This window comes from Phaethon lepturus, unplaced genomic scaffold (assembly GCF_000687285.1).
Source record: "Phaethon lepturus isolate BGI_N335 unplaced genomic scaffold, ASM68728v1 scaffold4523, whole genome shotgun sequence".
NCBI lineage: Eukaryota > Metazoa > Chordata > Aves > Phaethontiformes > Phaethontidae > Phaethon > Phaethon lepturus.
Window position 1 is genome coordinate 13,072 of NW_010528419.1, and position 23,722 is coordinate 36,793.

The window sequence follows — 23,722 nt, forward strand, 5'->3', positions numbered from 1 at the left end:
GCAATGTGAGACACACAGAAACTGAGGTAGAAGTTACAATTTCGTACCATCTTGTTTTCCAAAGTGAATGTGTCTTTAAAGAATATGGTCTGGCAACCTTGGTAAGATCCTGATAACACTGTCTCAGCTGATCCTGCTGACTGTGTAAATCTGAAGGGATTCTACCTTTGAAACAGAGCAGTTCAAATCTATTTAGTAGCACAAGGATCAGTAATTCAGATTCCTAGAAATGAATACGTGCACAGTGTCTGTCCTGTTGCCTCTGTGTGTCTAGGTGTTCTTTTGGGGGAGCTTTGTGCAACTCCCCCCCCAAAATCTGGATTGAGAATTCAAGTTGGTAGGTGTTGTGTGCTCTGCTTCACTGGAGGGCATACAGAAGGCATTCTATATATTCTGGTCACTTCTTTTTTCCAACCAGCATCATTCCTTTCTTATCTCAGTCCTGTGGCTGCATGCTAGTGGCTACGGCTTAGGAATCAAAAGTGTAGAACTGGGTGCCATCAGCACTGCAGAGACCTTTATTGCATGCTCAGTGGTCTTGGGTGCATTTTAAAGAAAAGTTTAAAAGATGGTATTCTGGTAGCGAGGTGGGTTAATCACAGTCAATCATCTCTGAGAGGGCCAGTCAGATGGGAATAGAGAGCGTAAGAACAGCTCCTTTCACTGCGTAGAGCAGTGATGGTCTGGTTCCTCCACATCTGGTTATATTAATTTCTGATTTGTGTCGGTTCCTTTGCTGGTTTAGCTAATGGATTAGTGATCCACAAGCTCTTGTTAACCTAGTGTACTGGTATAGAAGTGTAGCATGCTTCTTTTCTAGCAGCTGGCCCTTTTTTTCAGTGTACAATATTTTCTAGATAAAACCAGATAGTTCTGTGTAAATAGTAGGAAATGCGCATTTTAAGCCAAGACTCTTGTCAGACACCAAGTAAAGAAAATGTTGCCTCTAATAAAAGTGCCTCCTTAAAATGGGTTTACTTAGTAGGGACTGGAAAAGCTGTTAGATGTTGGGATGGAATTTTTCCCTCTCCCCCTGCAATAGCATTATTAATAGCTTTCTGTGAGCTATCAGTGCTCTCATCTGTATACCTATTTGTAGTTCAGAGTTTTAAAATTGGAGGAGGACCGGAGGTCCTCCAGTCAAGGAAGACAGAAGGTGAAAATCTGAAATATGTTTGTATTTTTTTTCATGTTAATTTCAAGTTTATTTAAATATCTTAAATAACGGAAAAGAGGGGAGTGGAGAACAGGTTGCTCAGAGAGGTTGTACAGTTTCCATGCTTGGAGGTCTGCAACACCCAACCAGATCAAGCCCTGAGCAACCTGCTGTGACCTCCGAGCTGGCCCTGCTTTGAGCAGGAGGCTGGACTAAAGGCCTCCCATGATCCCTTCCCACCTGAGTTGTCCTGTGAACCTATAAATAAAGTTAAGAACTCTTCAAAATGTCAAGATATTTGAGTGATTGTGAGTGGAGGTATCATGGTTGTAACTTCTCTTGGATTTAGGTGGGAATGGCATGTCCTCTTGTACTTTTCATTTTGACTAAATCTATGCTATTCTTAATAACGATGTGGAAAGAGCATTAAAGCAGGACAAAATTGTGTCATCATCACTTCAAATTCTCTGCAAATAATTGGGCTGATCCTGAGAGTCAGGTGCCCTGGGTCTGTGCCGAGCTCTGGTAGTTTCACTGTACTTTCTGCTGTTTGTGGGATGGAGGACTCCTTATCATCTTAATGCCCCTGGGGAAAGGCTAGGATTGCTTCTGCAATCGTAACAATGATAAGCTAATTTATATAGTAATGAGATGACATAAAGTGCAAGCAGACCAAATATATATATATATATATATAAAAAGCCACGTGATACTGAAACATGAAAGAGATGGCAATAGGTAGCTTTGAGGGAAAAAGAATGTACATTTACAAAACTTAGCTTCCTACTTCTTTTAGTGCTCCCATTAGTGGGATCCTGCTAATGGGAAGTGTTAAATATTTAATATCTGACATTTCTATAATGTCTATGTAGTGCAGTAAAGATTAAGTATTTTACGGTGCATTTCAATTTAAAAGAATGAAAGCACTTTCCAGAGTGTTACAGGGGAAGCTGTCAGTGAACCTTGTATTTAGATTGCATATTACTTTCAGGTATAATAGACTCTTGCAACTTGTTTGCAGCAAGCTAGCTGTGGAAGTCCTGGTACCCGAGCAGCACCTTTTGTTCATCCTCTGGGAACCTACTGAGCTGTGGCAAGCCCCCTGTTGCAATTCCCAAATTAAGCAGGCGTACCAAAACCACTGAGCAGTCTCCACAGCCGTGATAGTTTTGATTTTCAGTGAGACTTGCTAGTGTTACCTGAGAGGTGATGCAAGGTCTTACAGACTGTTTTGGTGCGTTCCCACGAAGGAGTGCAATAAAAGCCAGACGTGCCTACTCCACCTCCATCTTTCCTGACTTTTTCTGTCCTTTATCCCTGAAGGCGTAGTGTTGTCTCCACATGGAACATGCTGGTGGTCTTCATTCCTGTAGGAAATTTGCTGAAAAATTCCACCCTTAGTTTTGAGGGCAGTGTATATCTGTGTAATTTAGAAGTCCTTAAATCCCTTCCTAATAATATAGCAGTGACATTTTTAGTTTTGTTGTACAACACAAATTGGTACAAGGACAGTAATTTAATTCCTTTCTTTTACTGGAATATCTGTGCTTATGTTAACATTGGAACTGATTTATATGGATTGCGTACGTTCTGTAATAGCTGCTAGCCAGTGTCCATTTGTGAAGATACGTTGCGTGACTGTCAGAGTTATTGCTATCAGTTTGATGCACTTTGCTTGACTTGAAGCCCATAGCAGTTCCCTGAAATAAGATGGATGAGTAATATAGATTGCAAACTTTAGCACTGGAGGAATACTTAAGTCCACACTCATTTGATTCAAATGGAAAGAAAACTACTTCCAGGCATTCCTTGACCTTTTGGTGACCTCTGAGTGAATCTGCAGATGCAACCAAGGTATTGCAAATTTTTTCCTAATGACTTAGTGATTAACTATATATTGCTGCTTATCTAATTAAAAGATAGGCAACAAATGAATGTGTAAGTATTTTCCTTGTACATTTGTTTCATCTTGATAAAATAGGTAGCTAACAAATGATCTTCTTAACTGAAAGGACTGCTACAGCATTTTAACTATACCATGTATACATGCAGATGCATAATTGACACAGCTGCAGCTTCTGTGAATGTTTAGTCATAGCACATAGATGTAATGTTTGTTTGCTTTCTTAAAATTTGAATGGAGTTGAACAAGTATACAAGTTTTATTTTTTATATCATAGCTAGAACGGAGGCTACTAGGAAGGAGATGCTCTTAATGTTCTTGACACCAAGATGTATCTATTACCATGGTTAAGCATCTCTTAGAAATATTAGTACCATGATTTGAAAATGAAATACCTGTAGGGAGTTTTAAAACAGGAAAAGGCTGACAGTAAGAGGATGCCTACTGCTTCTTTTATGGGTTTGACTCATGGCTTGAATTTTCTGTATGGGTGATGTGTTAATGCCTCTCTTGACATGTTTATTAGCTTACACTCTCTACTATCATAAAACAAAATGTTGGTGTTTTAAATAAGGGCCTACCTCTTTCTGTTGGCACCAGAATGCATTTGGATTTTTACAAATATTGAACACTCTAAATAGTGTTCAATATTTTATCAGTTTCTTCTTTCACCTCTTCTGTATTCAGTTTCACTCTTTGGGTTTTTTTCCTAACCTTTTTTTTAATTCACTCACTGTAGAGCTGATAAAGCAGATGATGAGGACGATGAAGATCTAACAGTGAATAAAACATGGGTCCTTGCACCAAAGATTCATGGTGGGGATGTAACTCACATACTGGACTCCTTACTTCAAGGATATGACAATAAGCTTCGTCCGGATATTGGGGGTAAGCCCATAAAATAATTCAGTAAGTAGATGCAAAACAGAGATGGTGTGCCTTTTGTCGAAGATCCACTTACTGCAATTTTAAAAACGTAATATAACAAGCTAAATATAACAGCAATAAAATGCAGTGGTTTTCTGGAACTGGTAAAAATAATGCAAGAGTAGACTTTGTATGTTCTATTTACAATCTCTTTTTCTTATGTAAAGTATTGCTTTTTGGGGACAGTGGACAATCTATAATGAATTATTAAAAGACAATTATAGTTTACTTTGTTTAACTAGGGTCTTCCGACAGAAAGAATTGTAGGTATAAACCAGCCGTGGTTATTTAAAAAATTGATCTTGAATCTGTAGGAGTTTATTAAAGAATTATTCCTAGATATTTTTACTCTTACTGTAGAAAATACATTGTAAGTGTGTATTTTGAGCAGCTTTAACTTGATCCAGTTCTCTTCTTCCCTTAGCTCAGATTTTGAAAAACTTCATAAGAATCTAAAAATATAACTTAGGACTATACCTTTTCTAAAGGAATATAGGAAGGAAGACTGCATGACTATAGATCAAACTTTGCAGCTAGCAGGAAGGCAGTTTTGTCTTTCAATAGTCAAAGCATCAATTTGCATATAACTATTGAATATTTGGAACAATATTGTTTTGAGAACACAGACTACATGAAACCTTGCCAGCTCTTGTCTACCTCATGCATGCTGGATCAAACTAAGAAAAATAATTTATTTTCTCTGAGTTTGTTTTCTGAACTGTGAAGGGAGAGGTGGAGGACATAATTATTTGTTAAATGCTTGGCATTCCCTATCAAAGGAATGCCATGTAAGTCTGTAAGCTACTTATACGATAAATAATACAACAGTCTAGACTTGTTTCATTTATGTAGGAGAACGGAGAGATGCAATCTCAAAATAAGTATTTTCTTTTGAAAGCTTATGACAAATTGTTTTCTTCCCCAAATTTCTTAGTTCTGTTTTGCTGTTGACTGTTACCCTGAAGATGTTGAATGACAATTTTTCTCTCACTGTCTTAATATAATCACATGTGAATCTCATGAAGTTTGTTGTGAGTCTTTGTCTTCGCGTTCATTTAACTGAATTACTGCAAACATTTAGACAACAAGAAAGGTCTTCCAGTGTATTTTTACTTAAATTCTCAATGTGTGACAAATGTATAGCATTACTTTTTTTTTCCCCAACTGCTTGATGCAACAGACAACAAAGGGATTATGAGGGAATAAACTGTCTCCACTAGGATTCCTTCTAATGATTACCTGGTAGGTGGGGATGAAAGAAAAGATAATTCTGTTTCTCTTCTCTCCCCATAAAACTTAGAAATAAATGGAAAAAAATAGAGGAAGATGAGTTTCTTCTAACATGTCAAATGGATTTAAATGGGCGTGGAGGAATTTTGGTGTAATCCTTACCTTCATCTTTCTGGTTGTGTACTGAGTCTTCATAGGGCAAGAACTCTGCTTTTTTGTGACTAACTCAATGTACAGCTTTTTGGATTCCAAATATCAGTTGCTGATAGAACTGCAAGAAGACACTTGGTTCTAGCTTCTCTCACATAAATGCTCCCTTTCTTTTTCTTCTTTGCTCTCTTGATTCAATACTTCTGTACCAATCTGACCTTTGCTACCTGGGACCTGCCTCCAATACATTAAAACACAAGGTTCATGAATAATCAGCCAGAGTAGTAAGAGCAGGAGACATTTGGGAGTATTCACGTTGTTGCCAGGAGAACAAATTTTAAGACTGACTTTCTTCTGGATGGATGGGATGTCGCAGACTTCTGCCACAAGGCAAAGATTTTGGCCAACATAAGATGAAATTTTCAGCTTCAGGTGGAGGCGTTGCATTCTGTCCAGCTGCTTGGGAACTGCAGCAGATAGAAAAACAAAATCAGGCTATAATGCATTCATGTTAGTCTGCTTCAATTATGTGGATAAGATCTGGTGTCAGATTCCACATCGTCAGAGTATATGTCAGTACTTGTGCAACAAGGTTATTGAACTGGAATTCTAATTATCTTTCAGAGCTATAATATCCCACAGAACATTTTTACTATTGAATTACGAAGCTCAGTTACAGTAGCAACATTTTTTGTTTTGAACCTGGACTTCTTGGGTTTGAATACTAGAGCAGAATTTTGTTTTCCTCTTGATGTTGACACAGAATTTCAGCATCTCAGAGTGAGATAGGGGGTTTAATTGTTAAACATGTGGTCAGTTGAGGGAGATGATAAAGGAGAGCCAAATGAAAATTGAAAAGTCAGAGTCAAAACTGAAATTTGATAGAAAACCACACTCTGACATTTTCTGGTTTTCTTATTCAAATATCCATGAGTTGTAGTGATTTCTTAACTGCTACCCTTTGCTGTGTTTATTAATCTTACTAGTCTTTAACTCAATTTATGTAATATACTTTGTCATGTTTGGAGCATAAAGGAACTAGTATTAAAGTACCTTCTGCTCAGTACGAAGTAATAGTAGTTACCAGATGAAGTCTCTTATCTGTAGTATAAATCCCTTTAATTACAGATACAACCTTGTAGTGCTGATATATTAATAAAGCAGTGTTATTTGCACTGGAGCATTACCTTTTGTTTAGCTTTTATAACCACACTCTTTTTGCTTCAGTCCTGCATCAAAGAAGCTGTTATTTTTCAACTTTCCTTTTTAAAGGAAAGAATTCTGGCTGCACACTGTTCCTTCTCTCACACCTTTGGCACACCAATATATTAACATTAGCCTATCAATGTACAGCACATTTTTTCCAGATATGTCTCATGTCCAATGTTGTGTATTATATGGGTGAAACACAACTGTTCAATCTGAAAGTTAAATTAAAACCAGGGAATAATCATCACATACCTGCAACTCTAATGGAGTGTTTTCAATCAAGAGTTTGAAGAGAGTCAGCATTGATAGAATTTTTAAGAATGGTGAGGATGATTGCTCATGGACATAGAGAAATTGGATACCTAGAGAAATCTGGATAGTTGTAATTGCCCTATAAGCAGGGCATGGGTAAGTAATTGCATCTCAGTGCACTAATGTGAAAAGTCATGTACTTGGGGATATAAAGAATACATGAACAAAAAGTGGATTTTCAAGAGACTAATAGAAGCACTAATTCTGAAAATATAAGGATATTAAGGGAATATTCTGTTGAACAGGTGCTCTTAGTGTATCATTGATGAAAGGATGATACAGGCAGGAGAGTAATAAGCCTGAAGAATCAAGAAAATATCAGGTAAAGGTAGAGAGGTACATATTCTGAGATGAAGAATATTTTGCAAGAATGGAAGGAAACTGAAATGCAAAAGCAAGATGTAGAAGAGCATATGCAGTGAATGTTAAACGTATTGGATGTGTGCACTGCATAGAAAATAATGGAAATAATAAAAGTGGTGGGGCAGAAGTATTTGCTTAAGATGGGTTTCATTTAAATAAAAAGGTAAAAGAAGGAGTGTGGAGAACAGGGCTCTGCTTTCATCAAAATCACTTTGAAAAAATTCTTCAGAGATGGAGCTGGAAACCTGCTGTAGACACTTGAGGCCGAATTTTCAATTTAGATAGCCATGTAAGTAATCCTCTTAGGTAACTGGTTGTAAGAATTGTATTATTCCATTAAAAACTATTACAAATTGAAGGCCCCTGTTATTCCTGAATGTGGCAGTCACCTAATTTATTTGCTGAATAACTGCTTTATCACCAAGAAGAGATGCTTCTTTAGGCAATTAATGAGGAGTTACAGAAAACATGCTTAAAGAAAATAAGCATGTGTGAAATTATCAGAAGTGTTCTTAGTTTAAATTAAATAACATGATAGGTAATAATTAAAAAAGGTGATACATCTTAGTCCTTCATTCCAAAATGGGGAATTGTGGTAAACTATGGGAATTAGTGAATTTGGATGAACTAACATGCTATTGGGTAATGTTGAGGGTTGGAGTAATGAAAATAGAGCATTATTAAGCAATAAAAAGTGCAATGTTCTGCACTTTCACAAAAATAGCAATCATTTTTGTCAGGAGATGGTGTCTTATAAACTGAGGATAACCGATAAGGAGAGCTCTTCAATGTACCAGGCAGAGATATTTCAAATATCAAAAGCTGCAGATTGTGTCTGGATAAATACAGGCTAAAAAAGAGGCACTTTTGATAGTGAGATCAATTACTAAAATAATTTGTCAGTATTTGAGGTAGATGTTTATCACCATGATTTTTCTAATAGAGAGTAAACATTTTTCAAAATACAAATTTTGAACTGAAACTCAGGGTCAGCCTGGGCGTTGTCATCCCTTTCTAGTAGGGTAGTTGTCTGTGCCTGCTGAGAGAGACGTCTTTCCAGATCTTGCTGCTTGTTGGGAAGTTCATTCTTGCTCTTGAATTCCAGGCACAAGAGCGACTTATTTACTGTATTTATTTCTTGGGACAAGCCTGTCTTTAGCTATGTGCTTGTGTAAGATGATGCTCAATACCAGTCAAACCTTTTAAACCAGAAGAGAAGTTTAGTCTAGTGAAGAAAAGATGTCAAAGCAGGAAATTAGAAAATGTGAGCAGATCTCTGTAGATCGGGCTTAGCAAGCAGGTTCCCTGTGTGCTTCAGCTACGTTAGGAACTGATGAACTATCCCTTAGGGGCAGCTGCCCCGTTGTGCACTTCTTTTTCTCTGTTGAGTATGCAGTCTGCTGTCCTCTCACCTTCTTACTTTACTCTAGCCTGGCTCATATAGTTTTTCGGGGTAAATATTTGAAGTGTGCTCTCTCTTTGTCCCCTTCCCTAGAAGCTTCTGTAAGTTTACAGTACTGTTTTGCACTTCACACGGGATGTGTTAAGTAGCCTTCTTCTTACTCCTGGTATTTTCAAGGCTGATACCAAATTTTTAAATTAAAATAAGAAGTATTCACTGTAGAAACATCTTAAAATCATCTTTCTCTGTTAGTGCTTTGTGGAGAGTAAATGAACAATAGTAATTATATGGATGTCAAATGACTATCAAGAATGCATTTTCCTCCAGCGTTTGTCATTTTCATGGACTCACATCAATTCTAGTTCAAGAACGCGAGAAGAATGAATTCTTTCTTCTAATTTACAGAAGTACTTTGCTCCGTACCACACAGAACAACCAAGGTAGCAAAACAGCCTCTTCCAGTCTTCTTGAATTGGACCTCTTTCTCTGGATCATTTGGGTCAATTAAATTAATTTCAACAGAGGCAGATTTTCAGACTCTTTACTGGCTCTTAATAGCACTAATAATCTTACTCAGAGCAGTATGGAAAAGGCAAATTGAACTCCGTGGCACATTACAGGAAAACCCTTGTGGCAGATCAAGTACTGCTCTCTGCAACCTGGAATTTCATAAATTGACGCAGCCCCCATTAAAAATTGGCTCACTGACAGATCTCAAAATTTAGTTGTTAATAAGGAAATATCAGTGGCTGGGCAGTCTATAGTAGGGTCTCATAGGAAAGTCTTGATCAAGAATAATGATATTTTGAATTATTTCAGCAATGAATTTTTTGTAGTAAAGTTGGCAGGCAACACAAAGACCGTTGGAAAGGGAGAGGCTGTATCTGCAGGGTAATGATTTGCTCCTTCATTAAAACTGGAGACACAAAAATTGAGAGGGGAAAAAAAAAAGGCGGGGAGGAAGTCTGTTGGTCATATTTCAAGGTGTGAGATTCTGCATAGTGAAGCAGGGAGTTAGGAATAAACAGATATTTTTTGTAGTATAAGGTCTTAGCTATGCATCCCCTGAGCATTATCCTGAGATAAGTCCCCTTCTGAAAAGGAACACAATAAGTAGAAATCTGGAAATGTTCAAGCAGCATTATAACACTGCTACAAAACATTTCCAGTCCTGGTGTCCACATTTCCACGATGAATCTGGAAACAATGGAGAAAGTTTAGAAGTTAAAGCTGAACAGATTACCTATAGGTTACATTTGCAGTATGCAGTATGAACTGTTCAGCATACTGAAGGCAGGTTTCAGAGGTGACATTAATCACTGTGTGTAGGTACTTGATGAAGAGGTTTGATGTTACAAGCTCAAGGAACGGGCCTGTGTGAACCTCATGAGGTTCAACAAGGCCAAGTGCAGGATCCTGCACCTGGGTCTGGGCAACCCCCGGTATCAAAACAGGCTGGGGCATGAAGGGATTGAGTGCAGCCCTGCTGAGAAGGACTTGGGGGTACTGGTGGATGAAAAGCTGGACATGAGCCGGCAATGTGCACTCGCAGCCCAGAAGGCCAACCGTATCCTGGGCTGCATCCAAAGAGGGGTGGTCAGCAGGTCAAGGAAGCTGATTCTGCCCCTCTATTCCACTCTGGTGAGACCCCACCTGCAGTCCTGCATCCAGCTCTGGAGCCCTCAGCACAGGAAAGACATGGACCTGTTGGAGCGGGTCCAGAGCAGGGCCACAAAAATGATCCGAGGTATGGAACAGCTCTCCTATGAGGACAGGCTGAGAGAGTTGGGGTTGTTCAGCCTGGAGAAGAGAAGGCTCCAGGGAGACCTCATTGCAGCCTTCCAGTACTTAAAGGGGCCTTCTAAGAAAGATGGGGACAGACTTTTTAGCAGGGCCTGTAGTGATAGGACAGCGGTTAATGGTTTTAAACTAAAAGAGGGTAGATTTACACAAGACATAAGGAAGAAATTTTTCACACTGAGGGTGGTAAAACGCTGGCAGAGGTTGCCCAGAGGGGTGGTAGATGCCCCATCCCTGGAAGCATTCCAGGTCAGGTTGGATGGGGCTCTGAGCAACCTGACCTAGTTGAAGATGTCCCTGCTCATTGCAGGGGGGCTGGACTAGATGACCTGTAAAGGTCCCTTCCAACCCAAACTATTCTATGATATGGCTAGGCAATGCTGAAAGTTGGAGTCAAAGACTTGAATGTCAGAACAAAACAAGATTTCCTAACACTAAGGAGAATTAAACATTTCCTACTAATATGGAGAAAAAATAGTGGATTCAGCATTGCTTGAGAAATAAGGCAGGATACACTTTGATCCACACCCTTGTGTTCCAGTCTAGCAGTGGGGTTGCTGTTATATAGATAAATATGTCTGCAATATTAAAGGAAGTAGATATGTGTTTGCAAGATGTGGTGTATGTAAAATATGTTATATTATACATAGGTGTTTATATACACACGCATTATATACTTTTTTTACTCTGACTTTTCAGTCTGTGGATATAAGATCTTGTGTTGCCCCCCTTCCTTTATGAGCCCTGCAGATATTGAAAACATTTGCAACTCAGGAACTACTTAATTTTTTTTTTTTTCCCCAGGAAATAAATTGGTTTCCAGAGTCTGTTTAAACTTTCTGTGAAGCATGCTGGGGACAGGGTGGTGATCAAGTGACTCTGTGGTCTTACAGAAAATCCTTTGTGCAGCCTCACTGGTGTGTCTTGCTGTCAGGCTCAGGGTCACACCAGTAATTGGATTTGGAGTCAGGGAGAATTTCCTTGCAAGTGAGATTGGCAGGGAAGAGGTATCTTAGGATATTTAAGAAGTGTATCTTGTCTGTCATTGTAGCTAGCAAGGATGTTAATGATACTCTGTTTCTTTCTGTGTGTCTGTTCAAGTTTTAGATTTTTGAGATTTGAAAAATCCTCTTACTTAAGGTTTTAGGTTTGTTATAGAGCACTTGGGCAATTTATCATGGTTTGCAGTATAAAGAAATAAAATCCAATGACATAGGGTCCCTCTCCTATGAAATCAAAGTGTCTTTTTGTTTGTCTTCCCCCTTTTCCATCTGCAGATGGACAGAGATGCTTTATTTTAACGTGCCAGATCATGAGAGAAAGACCAGCAGAGCTTTATTATTAACTCTCTTCATTCCACTGGGGACTAGGACATATGTCCTCTTGTGTCCACATTCTGGCTCTCCAGTACAAGCTAGAAGAAAATGCTTGGTAAATTGATGAAGTTAAAATGTATCCCAACCTCTTCTGTCTGTACCTTTTTCCCCTATAAACCAGTTAGGAGGAAAAAACTGACTTACCAGTGCCACCTGTACCTCAGATGTGACTTTCGTGGGAAGTCTCTTAGACTTTGTGCCCTTCTGTAAGCGTACAAAGTAAGAGAGTATATTCTGTAAGAGAATATATTTTCAAAACGGTTAATTTTTGTCTGCCCAGTGAGAGTGGTTTCCCCGTGTTTTTAAAGAAAAAATAAGTTTGGAAGTGTTTAACTTTTAAATTACTTTCACTTGAGGAGCTTTCAATTTGGTTTTTGAAGCAGCGTATTAATCAAGCTGATGAAAGAACATTAGTAACCCTTAGGTGTGCTACAGTTGCATGAATTCAAGAAATCTGTGGTGAAAAGTTATTTTATTTTTGTTACGTGTTTTCAGTAGGAATTGACAGAAAGCACTGCATATTGATTCCTTACAGCTGATAAACACATCTGCTCCCAGACCCCATGGTTTGTTGTACAAGCAGTTTTTTCCAAACATTTTTCTTCTGTTTATGATTAAATTTTTATGTTGGAAGACAGTTTTTGGTTTGGCTTTTGCTTTTTTTCCTTTACCTTTTATACCTTTTATATCTACCATATCCATTCACAAAGAACAGATGGGGCCACATTATGAAGTAAGAAATTCATGTTGATAATTCTAAGAATTCGTATGGAATAAGGGAGCCAAATCATATATGATTCTTCACAGAATGAACAAACCAGAGATTTAATTATTCTGAACCTAATAAAAGAATTTCAGATTTGTTGTTTTTTTAGTAAATAGGTTAAATTATACTAACAATGTACAGAGTTAATAATTACATATTTAATTATGGTTACTGTTTTGTTTAGTGAGAACTACGGTAATTGAAACAGATGTCTATGTTAACAGCATTGGCCCAGTTGACCCAATCAATATGGTAAGTTCTGATTATTGACAGAAAACGTTATCTGAATGATGTATGGGTTAATATTATGAAATAATTCTAATCTCATTCAAATAATTTTCTTTATTTCTTACTGTGTATTCTTATGCTGTTGGACATGATTTTGATTATTACAGAAACATGTTTAGATTCTATTTGAAATTGTTGTAATTTAAAAAAAAATTCTTCTTTAAAAAAAAAGAGGCCACACAGGGGACATTGTATCAGGTCCTCATTTTGGTTTGCGTTGGACATTTTCACTATATATGTTCGTACCTGGTTTATCTCTGGCCCAGTATAATTTCCTGGAGCTACTCTTCAGAGGTTAAGAAAAATAACAATTGACCCAGCATTTGTGAATAAAACTGTTTCCAGTGATTTATTATTATTTTTCCAATTCATAAAAAGAAAAATTTGGAAGTAACTCTTGTCCTCCTTTTCCCATGTCTTATTTAGTCTTATGGGTCCTCTTCAGAGTATACACACACACACACACATAGCTGGTTTCTTCAGAAGTTAAGCAATGCGTATCATCTTGTTTCCAGCAGACCTGTCGAGATCTGACCTATCTATTCGGTACCGACACTGAAGTAACAGCACTTATGAGGACGTTGAGCCTGTGGCCTTTTCTTAAACCACTTAGATTTTCTGTCATGATGAGCGTTGTATGAAATGGTGGAGTTGGAAGCTCTAGAAAGGCCTCATTGCATGACTTCTCCTGGGGACCGCTGCCCAGGACTAAGACAGGGACTGGCCTTTCGGCAAGTTTGAGCTCATCCCCCTCCTGCCATTTTCCTTTTCTTCCTCCCTGCAGAATTGCTGTCAGCATTGAGTTTGCATGGCAAAGTAGTGTTTTGTTCAATCTGAGGCTGGAGTATGCCAGTGCAGGGGGCTTATGAGCATTTGGTGAAAGCACAGTAATTAATTAAAATTATTGTTAAGGATCTTGTGGTTTACACGTCTGCCATCATGCCTGGGTGATGGGAAGCCAAGTAGGAAAAACCAGAGGTACTTAGATACTGAGGATAAAGGTGCCAAAGGTAGATGATGCAGATCTGTGGCGAAGGATATTCATTCCACCGTAATGGTCTAACAAGCTTAGGATTGTCTTTACCTGGGGCTGTGGCAAGGAAGTCCATGTCTCAGGCCAGGGCTGTACATAAAGAAATGCATGAAAGTGCAGAAGAGTGATGGGGCGGGGGAAACTTTTCAATTTCCATGAGTGGTCTAAGTGGTGTCTTTGATCTTGTCTGTCTTCCTACTGCAGTCTTTCTCTTTTGCTTCTCTCCATCCTATCCTCTTCTGAAGGAATTTATTGTGGGAGCAAAATGTGTGGACAGGCAGCTACCTTTAAGGAGGATATAGCAAATAGTGCAGGCTTCCTTTTCCAGTAACCCATGTAAGTCCTTCAGCCTGTGGCCAGTGGAGCTGAAAACGATAAATGCTTACAGCTTCAGTTTTCCAGTTTTAAAGAACCAGCATGTGGCTGGCTTTGCAGGATAGCCCTGCCCCACCTCCTTTGTCCTCTTCTTGTCCCTGTAGCCCCTGGACAATCTCCCTGCTGCTATATACCGTGGCCTCTCCTGTGCCCACAGCTGCCTTCTCCTTGCTCAGCCCAGAGCCTGGGAGGTAACGTTGTCATGTGTCACGCTTGCAGTAATGATATCTCAGCCTTTGGACTATTTCATGTCACTTCTTTAGAGGTCTCCCCACATCTGCTAGAGCTGTCTGAGAGCTGGGTGGTGATGCTCTTGCCATGGCACTAATAAAATCCAGTCATACTGGCTTTTAGTCCAAGGTAAGGATAGCAGCATATTGGAAAGGCGTATTACTTCACTAGCGAGCAGGATCCTAATGGGTATAATGTATATCAGCTGAATGTTTATCTCTCTAACCTTCTAATTTCTGGTAAAAAAAAAAAAAAGATAACAATGAAGCATGCCACTAAAGGGTAATAATGTAAATATCATTAAGACATAGAACTTTAAAAACTATTCTATGGTTTTTAAAAATGGGCAGAGAACTACTTAGCAATTTAAATTATAGTCTGAGGGCATTATGGCCTTCATAAAAGACAAGTTGTTTTCACTGGGCTTGGACTCCAGGAACCTGGATCATATGAGTGTCTAACATCACTACAAAAATCAAATGTTTGTGAAAATAAATGAAACCATATATATGCAAATAATTTGATTAAGGTTTCAAAAAAAGATGTTTTTAATCTGGAAAACAACATTCTCAGCAAAAAAATAATTACAGGTTTGACCCTGTAAGCTCTTTTTATGTGAGCCGTTGGTTTCATTAGGAAGGCACTTTCCCTTGAGTCAATATTGCTTGAGATTGTTAACCAATAATCCAAAAATTGCTTCCGTTTCAAGGGCTGTGCTTAGCCCTTCATTTGATCACTTAAATGTGAGAACACATATCTGTGATTCCCCATGGGATTACTCATTTGCCAGGTATGCTAATTCACTCTGGCAAATGATGTCCTTTAACTATTTAGTTTGGATACAATATGGCATGATGTAGAGAGCATTTTTTCTAACAATGATGCTGAAGCAGCATATCAAGGGAGTATGTTTTTCTGAAAGCTTCAGAGGATATGTTATGAGAGGAAACTGATTTATTTTTATAATTCAATCTATTTTCCTCTTGCTATCTGATAGACTTTCACTTTCATAAAAGGGACATTTTAAATGTATGTATGACGTTCATTAGAATTTGTCTTCGAAGGCTGTTGTGTTTTGGCTTTCATGGTTTCACAAAGATCTACACAAAATTATAGATGGTATAGACACCCCATGCTTAAGAGATGTTTTTCTACAGCATGTGATCTCTTCAGGCATCTGCCACCTAAGTAAATGTTTTTAACAAGTGCCTGTATCAGCGGAATATTTAGGCTTCTAATACTCATTAAGTCTAAAGATTTTTGAATCTGTCTTTTAGAGCTAACCTGTGCTATGTGTTGTGCAACAATTACATAAAATGCAGCTAAATGCATTTTTGTGGACAAAGTCTTGATCCTCAACAGCTCGGCAGTGATCTAGGGGTTCCTTAGCAGAATTCAGACATGCAATGAATATTTAGAGCCTGGTTTTCCTCTGTGTGGAAACTCATTCAGTTGAGCACTTAATGTAGATGCGCTAGGCTCTTACTACCTTTCTCTTTCCTTCCAAACTAGGGCCAAGATGAAAAAAACCCACTCTGGTGGTACAAGTAGGAGAGTCTGATATATGGTCCCTGTGTAGAAATGCGTGTTGATCCATGTTGCCTGGTGGGCCTCTTTAGCATTCTCTGCCCAAACCCTATGTGTTCATAAGTACATAACATTTTGTGCTACTGGTGTCCCAAGGATCCAGGAGAGAACCATGCCAATGCCACAGCTTTTGTGGTTTGACAAGACCATGTGAGTGTGCAATTCAGTGAGTTGGGAGGGGCATTTTTACCTTCCTTTAACTAAGAGAAACCTGATCTTGCAATTTCTGTTTGATCAAAACTCTCATGACAATAAAAGACTGCTACCCCAAATGAGAGAAATATTTTCGGAGAAGGAATACAGGAGCAGTTCCTTAAATAAGAAGCAGTATTGCATCATTGTGACGAAAATTAACAGTAAAGAGAAAAGTTTACACTTTCTCTATCCTTAAGGACTATTTAATTGAGTTTCATATAGTAAATATTAGAGCAATACTCAAGTAACAAAAATGGGGGAAGAGTTAGAAAGAGGCAGATCATTTCTCCAGAGGCACATAGACATTATGACTGACAGGTTACAAACTAGCCAAAAGAAATGCTCTACCTCTCTGTCTATACCTATCTGTGTGTAAGGGTATACATATGTATATTTCAGAAACAAAATTATGCTTTAAAATGCCTTTGGTTTTTCACGTGTTTCTAAGTCATGATTTAACATTTTGAAACATTATGTTATCATTGCCATTTTAGTGTGAGTGCTACATAATTGTTTCTTCTCTTGCTGTGGGTGCAGATGATGCTCTCTATTCAGCTTTTGTATTTATTAATGGAACTTGGTATTAGAAGGTCCAGACTGAAAATTCCAGGATAAATTCCTAGGACTGCAGTTCACTGAAGCAGTTTGGTTTCCTTGTTATTTCCCAAAATTTATGTTTCTTCTGCCGATGATTTGGCTTCTGTTGCAAGATCTTTGCTAGTTATCCATTGAAGGTTACAGTGACTGCAGGCTGAAGGCCATATTTGAAGCCTAGCACTGTTATTTGTAACAAGATAACTAAACCACTGAGCAAATCAGGTATTCCCAAATTACAGAATGTGCTACTTTTGTACACAGACTGCATGGCCTGGGCAGTCTTAGGTTACAATTTTTCCTGTCATGTTACAGAATCACAGAATCACTAAGGTTGGAAAAGACCTTCAAGATCATCAAGTCCAACCATTAATCCAGCGCCACCATGTCCCCTAGACCATGTCCTGAAGCCCCACATCCACACGTTTCTTGAACACTTCCAGAGATGGCGACTCCACCACCTCCCTGGGCAGCCTGTTCCAATGCCTGACCACCCTCTCAGTGAAGAAATTTTTCCTAATATCCAATCTAAACCTCCCCTGGTGCAACTTGAGGCCATTTCCTCTCGTCCTATCGCTGGTTACTTGAGAGAAGAGACCAACACCCTCGTCGTCACAACCCCCTTTCAGGTAGTTGTAGAGAGCGATGAGGTCTCCCCTCAGCCTCCTCTTCTCCAGGCTGAACCACCCCAGTTCCCTCAGCTGCTCCTCATAAGACTTGTGCTCCAGACCCCTCACCAGCTTCCTTGCCCTTCTCTGGACACGCTCCAGCACCTCAGCATCCTTTGAGATTGTACCATTTTTGACTTTTTGTAGAATGTGCTGATGGTGAATTTTAAGTATGCTCAAGTTGCAGTAACTAGCAGCAGATCTTTAATTTTTTTTTTTTTTTTTTTTTTTTTTTTGTAAGCTGTTCAAGTAACAATGTGATCTGTATCCTAATACAGATTGCTCATTGTTATTGTACTTGTGGAGGATGCTTTGTGGTCAGATGTGTCACTGCACTTATTCTACTAGTCACTAAATTTGTACTGAAGGTTTGAAGGTTTTGTACTCTTACTTTACAGTGCCAGGTAATTTACATTAAGCACACTAGAATATAAATAATCATGACCCAAAGATATATTATCTGAAGTTACCCTGAAATCCAGTACTCAAAGATGCACACTCTTTGTGTGATGTATTTTGTAAATCAATGTATTTTAAACTTTCTTTTTGAATGATGTTAAATGTTTCGTTACTGAATGAACAGTAACTAGCGTGAAGGAAAGAGGAGGCTTAGAAAGAGACAGAAAGAGATGCTGGAATTAACAAGGCTCTGATCCTGCAGATACCTAGGCATGTACTTCAGTTTACATTTCTGAACCATGTTATGCTGACTTAAGGATTTAACAAACACAATAAGAAAAAATACAAAGAAAGAAGTGTATAAAAGGAAAAATATGAACTCTTCCTGTTTGTCTGTCTGTCTGTTACACGGAGCTATGTGTCTAAGTAGACATAGTTCCATGCAAGAAACATAAGTATAATAAGTCACAGTGATATCCAAATGCTGCAGTGTGTAGTAATATTTCAGGCCTGGGTGAACACTGCTTGATAGGGCTTGTCGTGGTTTTGCAGACTGCATTTGAAGCTTCTTCTGGAGGCTGGAATTGCTTTCATGTTTGAAGAAGGCTGTTTCGAGGAGAACCATCATCTCTATGAGCGTTATGCTGACAGACTGAGAGGAAGAGCATGAGGGATGCACTCCTGCCTGTGTTTGAGAACTTTTGAGGTTCCTCAAGGTTGTGTGGGTTCAGTGTGCAAGCACTGCAAATTTTTTGAGAGCCAGGTGTGTGCATTTTATGCAAAGTGGTTCCTTTCTTTTTCAAATGGCAGGAATATTTGTTCATAAATCAGAACAGAAGTACCAGCAAGTCTTTGAATATTGCCTGTTTCTTATTGTACAGCATCTTCTCTGTATTAGGCTATAATAGTAGGTTTTTTTCCCAACTTACTCTTTTGTTTTGATTAGGAAAGATAGATTCCAATCATTTTGGTGCATGACAGCACTGCACATGGTCAGAGTTAATTGACTGTTACTCAGATGAGTGTTTGAGATTGATGGACACAGTCTTCATTTATAGCAGCTGAGTAAATATTCCTTCAGTAGGCTTAAGCATTGTTTTTTCTTTGTTATGAAACATATTTAAGTGTCAAAAACCATATGCCTGTTAGTATTTCTTATTTTAACAGCTCTAGCAACTTGAGTAATACTTCACAAATACAATTTCATTAATGTTCTTCATTTTATTCTGAAAAAAATTAGCCTAAATTGATTAGCCTGGCTCTTGCAGGCAGCTAGTTTGCCTACTGCTATTGCAGAGTAGGTCTAAGCTTGCCCTATTTGGTTTCAGGGGAATTGGCCAAGCACAGGCAATATTCTGCTAATACTGGCTCAGCACAGCAGTTCCTGTGTTGCTTCCAGTTTCTATGATCATTTTGAAGGGAATGGTGAGGGATGAGGGAAAGGCAGCCGTTGTATGACAGACAAATGTTGTAGTAGTTTTCTGAAACCGAGTCAGAGCACACTCATCTTTTCAGCCCCTGCTTTAAATAGCATTCAGTGCTTGTCTCATTTTCAGCTGCAGCTTACCTGTTGTTCCTTAAAAGATATGAAGTGAGGACAGGTAGTTAAGGTTCTACACAAGACACCAGAAAAATCTATGCGCTGTGCTGTAAAATATGGCCTAATTTGTCTTTGTCATTTAGCAATGCTGTAATCTAAGGCTGCAGTCTTTTTGTGCTGTGGTTTATTCTTAAATCTTGTGTTAGACTATTTCATGCTTTAGGCAATACCGGTTTTGCATCGTACTGTTGTATCACTTAAGCCACAGCTGGCATGCTTTCAGTATTAATAATAATAATAAAAATTTACTTTGACTTAACTCCCCTGACATCGGTAGAGTGTGCCAGCATAATGGTTGGAAGTACAGTTTATGTCATCTCAGATTCTTAACATCCACAGCCAGAGCAATAACCAAACTGCCTTTGAAGTATGTGAGATTGCAGATGTTAGTGTTCTGTATTTGCATAACGCTAATTTGTTAAAGAAATAGCAGATGTGCTGAGCTGTGGACATGGTTGGGGCTAGAAAACAATTCTGAAAAGCTTCTTGCTTTTTATCTGTGGGCAGTCTGTCAGTGTGTTGTGAGCAAGCACCTTATTTTCCTGTATTCCCATTACTTTATCTATTTAAGTGTTGATGTGAATGTGGTTCTTAAAGCTCTTCCTTTGGTACTTCTGCACAGGATGCCTTTCATGGTCACCTTTTCTTCTGCTCTCAACTGCTTCTTGGTATTTTCATGCACAAATTTGGCAACCGTTCTGTGCCAGTTGCCTGCTATTCTGTGTGTCTCCTTTTGTCCAATCTAACATATTGCCCTGTGTCCCTCATATCTGTTCATAGGTGTTCAGTTAGATCAATATGGCTAAATCGTAGCTTTAAACCTCCCCACTTTTCACCCCTTACACACTCTCAGTTGCTGTGGATAATCACTACTTTGCATGTCACTGAGGCCTGAAATCTCAAAATTTTTCTACATTGTATGGAACTTAGAACCTGGATTACAGTCTCAGTTGGAGTCTTGCAAATTCTGATTGCAAAGCAACTTTGAGGGGTTTTATATTTATTTATTTTCTAATCCATCACACAGTATCTCTTGTTCAGACTCCCATTGTTATGATAATGTATTTTGGTAATCTTTCCAGTTGCGGTCTTTTTCCATTCATACCATCAAGAGATGTCCTACAGAGAGAATTTTCCCACTGTTTCTACAGAATCATTTCTTGCTCAGGTTCTTCCTCTGGCTCTGCTTTCACCGATCCTCACACATAAACAGTTTCCTTTCACTTTCAAGGCACTTCAAAGCATATCCCCAGCAATTTTATTTGTTTTTTTCCCCCAAGAGTCCATTTCTTACTGCAGATCTTACTATCTCCCACTCCCATTCTTTCAACTTTTCATACCACTTCCCCCCAGTCTACCCTTTACGCTTGAAAGAATCTTTCTGTAATTTTTGCAAAGCCACTTCATTGTTTCTCATCATGTTCCTGTTGAAACTTACTTTTGTGTTTTGTGTTTGTGTTTTTTTTTTTTCCTCTCTGTCGAGGCTACAAAATATCACAAACTATTAAGCTTTTGTTGTGCTAAAATCACTACCTGCAATTCTGAGTGGTATTGGGTTCTGTTTCCTGTTACTTATGTCTCCATTGTCTTTCCAAATCTTGTCTTTTATGTCAAATTCAAACCTTAAGCTCCTTGCAGAGGGTGTTTCCTGTATAAGCAGTATTAAGTGCCTGCACAATTCAGTTGTGATCTGAGATGATCTAAACCAAGAATAATGTTAATATAAGTAGCACATAGCACTTCACTGAGAAGGTAAAGTCATTGACTAGTGCTGAAGCTAACCCAAACACTGCTTTACTCCTGCTTTTCCCCCAAAAAACTGCATGGACTGCTTGGCTGCTCTGTCGTACAGTTTATTGTTGCTTCCAATGCCTTAATATCCCCTCCAAATACTTTCTGTCTGCTTCTGCTGTAGTTGTCTCCCTTGTGTCTGCACCCGAGACAAGCTGCAATTAGTTCTTTGTCTTGTGCCTCTTATCTTTGTGTCAATTAGATGATAAATATTTTGGAGAACATTAAGCACCTATTCTTTGTCATTAATTCCTAATCTGTCTGTCTATATGGAAATTTGTGATGCTGCATTCCAGTTGTGGGAATAATTCTGCTGGCCTAGACTTGAACTGGGTTTTGGGGAAAAAAAGCAGGGGATGCACTTTGATTGCTACTATAGTTCGTAACAGCTTGTTGCAATAGAAATTGTCCTTGGCAATGGCTCCTACCATACAGGTTGTCGTTGCCTCCTTCGCTGCTGTGCTCCAGAGGAAAGCGGCTGTTGTGCACTGGCCCCTACAGTGGCTGGTGCCAGGATCTGTGCTGACACTACAAAACCTCACCCTCTGTTAAAAGCTGAGCAGCTACAGGAACAGGATTTTTCTCCTCGCAATGCATGTTATGGCAAGTTCACTTTACAAAGCAGGGGAATGGTCTGGATGCCCTTTCCTGCAGCAGCACCTCTAAGCTGTTTGCCAAGAAAGCAGACCTGCTCTTGGAAATAGTGTTGCCCAACTCCCTTGTTCGCAGGGGTGACAGCACTGTCAAAATAGCTATTAGGAAATGCAATGTGCTTTTGCGAGTAAGTGAGTGTAACTTCCCTGCCTGTTGATCTTGGCCTTCATTATTGTCCTGGTTTCAGCTGGATAGAGTTACCAAAAAGGACTGTTGTGCTTTAGCCCCAGCCAGCAATTAGGCACCACGCAGCCGCTTGCTGAATCCCCCACAGTGGGACAGGGGAGAGAGTCGGAAGAGTGAAAGTGAGAAAATGCATGGATTGAGATAAAGACAGTTTAAGCGGTAAAGCAAAAGCCGGGCACGCAAGCAAACCAAAACAAGGAATTCATTCACCACTGCCCCTCATCGGGCAGGTACTCAGCCATCTCCAGGGAAGCAGGGCTCCATCCATCTCCAGGGAAGCAGGGCTCCATCAAGTATAACGGTTTCTTAGGAAGACAGATGCTATAACTCCAGATGTCCCCGCTCCACCTCTTCCTTCTTCTTCTCCTCAGCTTTATATACTGACCATGCTGTCCTATGGTATGGAATAATCTCTTCGTCCAGTCAGGATCACCTGTCCTGGCTGTGTCCCCTCCCAGCTTCCCGTGTACCCCCAGCCTGCTCGCTGTCAGGCTGGCATGAAAAGCTGGACAGTCAGTCCTTGACTGCTTAACAACAACTGAAAACATCAGCACGTTGTCAACATTTTTTCATCCCTAATCCAAAACATAGTCTCATACAAGCTTCTATTAAAAATAAGAACTCTATCCCAGCTGAAACAAGGACAGTTATTTTTATTCTGTTGGTGTATGTTTTTAAATTTCAAGTCTCGCACATTCTGGATGGTTATTTTGAGCACCATGGAGAATGCACATCTAAAACACTTTTTGTTGGACTGTTTTGGAGTTTGTCTTCCATTGGCGTACAATAAGTGCTGCATGAGATTTCACCTTCTTGAATAACAGTATTGTTTATATTGTAGAAGGTTATCCCCACATAGCATTATGTCCTTGCGGCCAGTAAGTAGAGTAAAGAAGAGTAAAAGAGTAAGACTCTTTTAGGAAGTTCTTAACAGTTGTTCATGCTCTTGTATCTTCAGTGTAGCAGATGATTGATGTTTGGAGTTGCATGACTGCCTCATCAACCAGAAAGCTAAACTGATAGGAGTGCTGTATTTCATGTAGGATTATGTATCTTACAGGAGTTGCCGGGTGGAAACCAAACCCAGGTAAGTCTCTTTGCCATCAATGTTGGGATTTTGGAGCATGGCAGGAAAACCATGGAAATAAAATAGCAAACAGTAACTGTGCCATTAATCTTGCTTTAGAAGTAGTTGCACCGTACTGAAAGGTTGAGGCTTTATAGCTTATTTATAAAAGGAAACTGGAGAAAACCATGTATGATTGAGTAACGTGCAGCTTTATCACTGAAGTTTTTGTGGGACCAACTTTGACTGCTTGAGTCTCTCTAGTTACAGGAAGTTAGATGTAGCTGCAGAATTTAGAAAGTGCAGTTAATGGAGTCAATAAATCACTAGTGACAACCTTGAAGCCAAACCCTTAATCTGTATAAGTATTCAGTTCTGAGTTTTATATACAAATATATGTATGTATGTATTTATATCTGATTTTTTTCTTCTGAGTTGTCTTCTCTGGTTCTTTCTGTAGT

General features: G+C 39.0%; 1 protein-coding gene across 1 annotated transcript in view; it reads left to right on the forward strand.

Annotated features, from left to right (window-relative positions):
- Window positions 1-3,798: 3,798 nt before the first annotated feature.
- Window positions 3,799-23,722, forward strand: part of GABRG1 (gamma-aminobutyric acid (GABA) A receptor, gamma 1) — a gene marked incomplete at its 5' end in the record, with an annotated part of 39,306 nt that continues 19,382 nt past the window's right edge. Inside the window, 2 exons of the mRNA XM_010283674.1 lie at window positions 3,799-3,947; window positions 12,779-12,846. Of these exons, the coding sequence (XP_010281976.1) occupies window positions 3,799-3,947; window positions 12,779-12,846 (217 nt within the window). The remainder of the gene's footprint in view (window positions 3,948-12,778; window positions 12,847-23,722) is intronic.